Raw genomic sequence first — 8,528 nt, 5'->3', positions numbered from 1 at the left:
AAAAAAGAATAAATGTCTTAGAGAAAATAAGAAAAACTAACACCTAGGTTTAAGAAGAACAAAAACACTAATGAAGTCAGACTGCAGGCTCTGGCTCTTCACTCCCAGTGCTTCACCGTTTTCACAACTCAGCAAACACCCAAGTAGACCTTTCTTTCATTTACAGTTACCAACTGGCTTGTATTCTCCTCTGCATATTTCTTCCAAATTTCATAGCTCCCACTTACTCATGATGTCTTCTCCATAATTTTTATTTGCTATGACTTCATGATTCTGTCTGTGCAAATGTTCAGCTTCAGCTCTTCTAAATGCCTAATTCTCTATGTGCTTCTAATTTCAGCTTCCCAAGAACAAGAAGCTTTTTGGCCCTAGTTCATCTTTCCATGTCACGTCATGAAACATCCGCTACTCACCATCCTATAGATTGGCAGTGCTTGGGTCCAGAGCTAACCTCAACCCAATCCACTCTAACAGAGTCACAGTGTGTCAAATCATGCAAAACTGGGCCACTTCGGCTGCCCCTTGAGCTGAGCAGAGGCTCTAAGTGAGGCATTTTCTCTTAAAAAAAAGAACTGTGGTGGCAGGGTGCAGGGGCTCACGCCTGTAATCCCAGCACTTTGGGAGGCCAAGGTGGGCAGATCACGAGGTCAGGAGTTTGAGACCAGCCTGGCCAACATGATGAAATACCATCTTTACTAAAAATACACAAAAAATTATCCAGGCATAGTGGTGCAATCCCAGCTACTCAGGAAGCTGAGGGAGGAGAGTCACTTGAACCGGGGAGATGGAGATTGAAATCAACTAAGATCGCAACACTATGACTCCAGCCTAGGCAACAGAGTGAGACTCTGTCTCAAAAAAACAAAAAACAAAAAACCTGTGGTGTGAAAGGCCCCATGATTGAGTTAGGGATTAATTTAGACAAATTATTCCTTAATATTTGGGATCATAAATTTTTCTGAGAATCAGATAAAATATATGGATTCTTCCCCAGAAAAACTTCTCTTATGCAGAAAATTTACATATAACTTTAAGGTATTAAGGAACCCCAGCAGCCGTCCATGTAATACCCAAACCTCCGGTGGTGACCGGAGGTTTGAAGTCTATTACCTCGCACTTGATAAGAATTGTGAGTGAGAAAGGCATTTACACTCAGTGACTCCAATGCTCTTTAGCAGGGAAAATGGAAAAGTGATAGTACCCTTAGCAGAGAAGAAGAGAGAAACAGGTTTGGGGAAAATTAGTTATTCTTGAATTACTGAGTCTGAAGTGCAGGTGGGACTCTCAAGTGGATTCATAAACAAGCAACTGACAACGTGGGTGTGTAGTAGTTGAGAACTGAGATGGAGATTTGTCTCACCTGCTCAAGGCACCTGTGAGAGCAGGTGCAGGGAAGCAGTTCACACAATGCCTACAGCCCATTATTTTTCATTCTCATTTACTCTGCAGATTTTGGAGACCTTTCGAAGCCCTTACTTCATCTGACAGTACTAACAATCTTATGAAACAGGAAAGGCCTATCTTAAGACCTATTCCAAAAAAGGAAATGGAAGTTCAAAGGGGTGGGAGACAGGTCTTGTCAAAACTATTGCAATGAAGAGCTGGGCGCGGTGGCTCATGCCTGTAATCCCAGTACTTTGGGAGGCTGAGGCGGTGGATCACCTGAAGTTAGGAGTTCAAGACCAGCCTGACCAATATGGTAAAACCCTGTCTCTACTAAAAATACAAAAAAATAAAATAAAATAAAATTAGCTGGGTGTGGTGGTGTGCACCAGTAGTCCCAGCTACTTGGGAGGCTGAGACAGGAGAATTGCTTGAACCCGGGAGGTGGACGTTGCAGTGAGCCAAGATTGTGCCACTGCACTCCAGCCTGGGTGAAAGAGTGAGACTTCCTCTAAAAAAAAAATAAAAATAAAAATAAAAAGTATTGCAATGAAGTAACAGACACAGGACTGGAACCCAGGGCTTCTGATTCTTAATACAACTCCCAATTTCGTTGCAAACTGCACACAGATAAATGCCTTATTAGCATGGATCAATTTCTAAATGCAGTAGTTTCGGTTTTTGTCTTTTTGGCTGCCCTCAGTTTATAGAAAAGTTTGAGAAAGAGGAGCGGCAATTATCCCTTGACAATTATCCCCAATAATCCCGTGGCAATTGATTTGGCAATACTCACCACTATTTACTGTTAAATATCTTCCGTGTGGAGCAATAGACAGCCCCGGCTCCTAGGAACTTGTCTACAATTCTGATCCATACTCTAACACTCGTGGTTTTATTTTTTGTTTTTGTTTGTTTTTTGTTTTTAGAGACGTTGTTTCGCTCTTGTTGCCAGGCAACTGGAGTGCAATGGTGCAATCTCGGCTTACTGCAACCTCTGCCTCCCGGGTTCTAGTGATACTCCTGCCTCAGCCTCCCAAGTAGTTGGTATTATAGGCATGTGCCACCACGCCCGGCTAATTTTGTATTTTTAGTAGAGACGGGGGTTTCACCATGCTGGTCAGGCTGGTCTTGAACTCCTGACCTCAAGTGATCCACCCGCCTCGGCCTACCAAAGAGCTGGGCTTACAGGCGTGAGCCACCGCGCCTGGCCCACTCTTGTTTTTAAAAAGGACCTTTCTGCCTATCTAACCTAAAGACCCAGAATGAGCTCATACATTGTTAAGACCCACAGACATGGACAGACTTCCCGAAGAGTACTGGGCAAAACTTGTAATTCTGAAGTCAAAAATCTTCAAGATTCACAGGACGTTGCGGGGAGGGGGACGCCGGGGGAAGAGGAGGAAGAAGAGGGAAAGGAGGGAGAGGGAGACTGGTTGAACCTCTGGAGCGGAAGGTGGGTTCCTGTGAGTCTTGAGGCGCAGCTCTGCCATTAGCGCAGGCCGCGGTCCCAGGCCCAGCCCGGGAGGCGAGGCGGGGCGAGGAGGCGAGGCGGGGCCGGGCGGCGCGGGGGCCGGCTGAGTAAGGCTGGGCCGGGCTGGGCCCGGAAGGGCGTGGGTCGGGGAGAGGCTCCAGACCCGCACGCCGCGCGCCCAGAGCTCTCAGCGCCGGTCCCAGCCGCAGCCTCCCGCGCGCCTCGCTCAGCTCCAACATGGTAGGCCTCACTTTTCTTCTTCTTCTTATATGAAAAGAAAAAGAAAAAAAACCCAAATACTTTCCGGCAGACTTTATCTTTGACTTAACGTGTGGACGTGGCAGGAAACAGCAGGAAAAATCAGCCTCGAGGGAGGGAACTGGGGAAGAGGGGATGGAAGGAACAAGCCCCAAAATCATCCCTGTGGTGACCGCCTAGGGTGGCAGCGGAGGTTCTCTGGCCTTCCCCAGTCGCGATGAGGTCCGGGGCCGGGAAGCGCCGGCCGCTCTCCGCGCGGGGGCGGGGGCGGAGGAGGGGGAAAGGGGCGCGCCCTGGGTCGGTGACTGCAGCCCCCTCGCCCATGGTCTCCCAGGAGCCCGAGGACGCCTGGGAGCAAGCTGAAGGCCGGGGGCTGGAAAGCTGCGAGGGGTCATTAGTTATTTCTGTAGTCCAGAAAAAGGACATTTCTGAACTTGGTCGTCTAGCAACGGGAAAAAAATCAAAGTTTCAGTTAGCAGCCGGCAGACGGCCAAGACCCAACGGGACTGAAACTTTAGCGCGTCGCCGCCTGCAGCGCCGCGGCCAGGAATTTGGGAGGAACCCGGTCCCAGCTGAGCACCCTCCTCCTTCGTCTTCCTTTTACCCCACCATCTTTGTAGGCAGTCACTGCATAACTTAGTTTTCGCTTCTCATCTCCTTTCATCTCCCCGTTGAACTCATATTTTCCATAAATACACCTCCAAAATCTACCTTTCTTTACCTCTCCTTAGTGAAGAGAGTCAGCAAACTTTGGCCCACAGGCCAAAGCGGGTTTTCTGTTCTGCCCACAAACTAAAAATAAAGTTTACGTTTGTAAATGGTTGAAAGAAATCAAAAGAAGAAAAATACTTTCTGGCATGTGAAAACTGTGGAAATCAAACTTAAGCGTCCATAGATGAAGTAGTGGAGCTCCGCCACGCCCGTCCCTTTCCTTCCATAGTGTCTCGGGTTCCAGTCCTGCTACAGCAGGGACGGAAAGCTCAGAGGGTGTCGGTTAAGAATGAGAAAACAGTTGAAGTTTTTTTAATTGCTACTTCTTTTTCATTGTAGTATTTTCCTTTCCTCAAATGTTGAGTGCTTGGCTTGCATTTTAAAAATTATTTCACAGTATTCGTTTATCATAATGTTCTCTCCTTGTTATCGCCATCTCCACCAAATAAGACTCCAAGGGTGCTGTGAGGTGTGCAGAGCGCCGGCTCCCCTCTCCTTCAGCTACTGCGCCACCCTGGGCAGAGCCTTCCGGTCTCTGGGCGTCCTCAGGACCCATCTCCAAAGTGCCCTGGAGCTCTGCAAATGATGTCATTCCATTTCAGTAATTCGATAATTGTGTTTCTTTCTTTTGCTTTGGAGAATTATACCTCGGAGGGGAATGCAAAGAGGTTTTAATTTTCTCCTTGTGGCTGATAGCAACAGCAACAGTTTTCAAAAGAAAATAATCTCTAAATACCATCTAGACTGATGTTAAGGAGAGAAAAACGTGAAGCAGAAAGGCATTTTGAAACTGGAAAAGCAAAACTGTCTGCATTCTGCAAGGAAAAGGGGCAGGGGGAGAATCTGTAGTTCCAGAGAAAGGTGACAAAGCCCAAACTCCTCACCCTGGTGTGGCCTCCCACCCAGCCTCCTTCCTGTCATCTAATACCTTAGTAAGACGGGGAGATTTCAGTCCTGATAGGAAGGGCATGTTGTAACAAACACATCTGTTTCTAGGCTGTGGTATTTTGTTTCCTAAAGGCCCTTGAACTACCAACGCTTTTCTTTTTTCTTAAGGAGAAGTTCAATTTAGGGCAAAACAATCATCCTCCAACAATGTGATTCTTGGGAAAAAGTCCACCTCTGTTAGGATTCCGGGGTTCTAATGTTCTAAGATGCAATTGGAAGAAGAATCTTAGCTAGGGTCTCTGTAGCATAAGGGCTGCACAGGAAGGAGGGACCAACCTGCAGCTGTGCAGCTAAATGCTCAGATCAGTTCTTAGCACGTGTTAATTACGGAATGTGAAAGCCTTTAGCTCTGGGCTCCAGGAAGTCCATCGTAAGAACAAATCGAAAGTTAAATGCTAAGTTGCAAGGGTCACCAAACATAAATCATTGTTAATGCTGAGAGGTGAAGTCTCAGAGGAAGGGTGTGGCCAGGCCGGTCTCCCGGAAAGTCTGTAATTGCGACTTCTATCCACCAGAGGGAGCCCAACAGCTCCTCACTTTGGAATTCCAAGTCCCTGCTGGAATTACTGGATGACTGGGCCCTATAGAAATTCCTTTAAGGATTCTGCTGTGAGGAAAGAGCCCAGTACAGGATTTAAATATCTTACATTGTACATGCTGTGTAAGCAGCAACCTGAGAGCCTCCATATGAACCTCCCTGGTCTGGAGTGACCTCCAGAGAAGCTCCACCTTCTCTGTCACTATTTCCCACCAGGAAGTGGAAGCCTCCAAGGCTAAGGACTGCAGAAAGGGACTAGGAGGCCCAGATTCTAGGGCTGGCGCTGCCATATCCATTCTCTTCTCCTGTCCATTTTCTCACGTTTAAGATTAATGGTTCCTAACTCTGAAATATGAAAGCCATTTTCAAGCATCTAGAAAGTTCTATCTCCCACTGCATATACAATGATAGCTATGCTTTTAGTTTTCTCTAAGGAAATGTCTGAGTCCCAGGAATTCAGTATTGCTTTAAAAAGAACGGACATTTCATTAGTCACAAAAGCCTCCATACCATCTTGGAAAATAGCAAATTATTAGCCTATGGACAGTGTTTGGTGTGCATATGGATTTGTGGATATAGAGTTACACGTATATTTATCCACACATTCCAAAAATATGAGTAAGCCTTGCCACCCTCACTCTCACCTAGGCAGTCTACTGCTTCTAAATGTGCCAGCAATGTTCCACATTACCCTCATATATTTCACCTGAAATAAATATGTGGAGGGGGTAGGACGAAAAGTCATAGAGTGTGACTTTTTGTGGTTGTCTTGAACCCTTCAGTCCCCCGAAAAAAATGACTCAGTCTTTTAGGAAACGGCTTTGACTGGAAATAAGATTACCTGGAGTTTTCTTCAGTATCTAGCCCTTGACATCTTCCCTTGCTTTTTTTTTTCCTCTAAAGGCAAAAATCTCCAGCCCTACAGAGACCGAGCGGTGCATCGAGTCCCTGATTGCTGTTTTCCAGAAGTATGCTGGAAAAGATGGTTATAACTACACCCTCTCCAAGACGGAGTTCCTGAGCTTCATGAATACAGAACTGGCTGCCTTCACAAAGGTACTGGTCCCTATCTCCCCCACTTCCCTAAACTACCCACAGCATGAAACAACACCCTGGAAGAATGACCAGGAATGAAGGACCAGCAATTGACGTCCTGCACTCACTCCCTTTTAACTCACTCCAAGGCAGGAGTTTTTCCCATTTAGGAAGACATATATGAAATGATATATGACATAATGGAATCGTTTTCGAATTTTATTCTTCCACCCCAAAGGTTCTAGGACATCCCTGTCCAATAGAACTTTCTGCAATGGTAGAAATACATTGTAGAGCTGCTCTATCTGATACGGTAGCCACCAGCCACATGTGCCTACTGAGCTCTTGAAACGTGGCTAGTGTGACTAACAGACTGACTTTGTAAATTAGTTAATTTAAATGTATTGTAACCAGTGGCTCTAAGTGTGTGTCTGCATTGGCAGCTTGGGCAAATGGAGGATGAGATTGATTAGGCAGGGCCTGCGGCCTCTTTCCACCTGAACCCGTTGCACTTTTATATAGTTTATCTATTGGAGTTGCACGCAGTACCTGAAAGAAGTGTTCCACTGGCTACACAAAGCTGAATAGCCCCTAGTGTCATAGAAAAAGCCCTGGACTAGGAGTGAGAAAACCTTGGTTCAAGCCCCAGGTCTGCCCCGTAGGTAGATCACATCACCTCTTTGAGTCTGTCTCTGCATCTAGAAAATGAGAATATTAATAACCCCTATCCTGTACCTCATAAGCCTGTGAGAATAAAATGTGGCAGCATATTGCAAGGACCTTAGAAGATGCAATATAAAGGTATAATTATTATTATCTCTGCAGAACCAGAAGGACCCCGGTGTCCTGGACCGCATGATGAAGAAACTGGACACCAACAGTGATGGGCAGCTAGATTTCTCAGAATTTCTTAATCTGATTGGTGGCCTAGCTATGGCTTGCCATGACTCCTTCCTCAAGGCTGTCCCTTCCCAGAAGCGGACCTGAGGAACCCTTAGGCCTTCAGATCCACCCCATTTCCTTCCAGCCTTTCTGTCGTCATCTCCATAGCCCACACATTACCCTTTGAGCCCAGCACACCAGCCACCTCATGCAGGCCCCACCTGTGGATAGTAATAAAACAATGTCGCTTTTTTAAAACATGAACTGGAGAGTTGCTGAATTTGTGCAAGGGAGGGTGGAAAGTGGGAGGAATGTAAATTAGGTTGATAGAAGCTGTGTAGTAAATAAGAACAATGCATCTTGTTATACACATAATCATAACTAATGTTACAACCAGAATCATCTCTAAATTACTGACTGATAGAGAGATGTCATTTATTGTCGTTAGTCACTCACTGCTACCCCTGTTGGCACTATCAGAAGTCCTGAGAATACAACCAGCAAGACAGACAAGATCCTGCCTTCACTGAGTATAACTTGTAGCTGGGGGAGAGAACAGTCACTAAATAAACAAAGGACTATCAGAGTATGGTAAGTCCTAGGAAAGACAGACTACAATTATGTTATGGATTCACGGGGACTACACGAGGGCACTGTTCTGCAGACATGACATTTGTGCTGAGATCTGAAGAACTAGAAAGAGCAAACGTGGAAAGAAGGAGAAGGATTTCAAGAGAAGCAACGGGAAGGGCAAAGGTCCTCCAAAGCCGAAAAGGATCTGGGATGTTTGTAGAACAGAAAGGAAGCTGGTGTTGCCAAGGTCTTTCTGTTTGGCTTGGCTTAAGCTAGTGTTAACATTAGGGTTTTTTTTTGTTTTTGAGACAGAGTTTCGCTCTTGTTGCTGAGGCTGGAGTGCAATGGTGCGATCTCGGCTCACTGCAACCTCCGCCTCCTGGGTTCAAATGATTCTCCTGCCTCAACCTCCCAAGTAGCTGGAATTACAGGCATGTACTACCATGCCCGGCTAATTTTGTAATTTTAGTAGAGATGGGGTTTCTCCATGTTGGTCAGCTTGGTCTAGAACTCTCGACCTCAGGCGATCCACCCGCCTCGGCCTCCCAAAGTGCTGGGATTACAGGTGTGAGCCACTGCACCTGGCCGAACATTAGTTTTCATTTTCTAAGCCCTCTGATAAAGCAGCAGGGAAAGAGAGCCCAGAAAGAAGGTAAGAAGATTGACCCAGGGTGAAAGATGACAGGTTAGAGGAGGGAAAGAGAAAAAGAAGGGCAGGTTTCCGCAATG

At 46.2% G+C, this 8,528-nt stretch overlaps 1 protein-coding gene across 1 annotated transcript; it reads left to right on the top strand.

Annotated features, from left to right (window-relative positions):
- Positions 1 to 2,953: 2,953 nt before the first annotated feature.
- Positions 2,954 to 7,490, top strand: S100A11 (S100 calcium binding protein A11). Its single transcript, XM_017520096.2, has 3 exons — positions 2,954 to 3,094; positions 6,213 to 6,365; positions 7,170 to 7,490. The coding sequence occupies exons 1-3, from the start codon at positions 3,092 to 3,094 to the stop codon at positions 7,329 to 7,331; spliced, it is 318 nt and encodes a 105-aa protein (XP_017375585.1). The 5' UTR covers positions 2,954 to 3,091; the 3' UTR covers positions 7,332 to 7,490.
- The last annotated feature ends 1,038 nt before the right edge of the window (positions 7,491 to 8,528 follow it).

Source organism: Cebus imitator, unplaced genomic scaffold (assembly GCF_001604975.1).
Source record: "Cebus imitator isolate Cc_AM_T3 unplaced genomic scaffold, Cebus_imitator-1.0 Scaffold801, whole genome shotgun sequence".
Taxonomy (NCBI): domain Eukaryota; kingdom Metazoa; phylum Chordata; class Mammalia; order Primates; family Cebidae; genus Cebus; species Cebus imitator.
The sequence above is the reverse complement of the archived record's forward strand: the minus strand, read 5'-3'. Positions and strand labels throughout refer to the sequence as shown.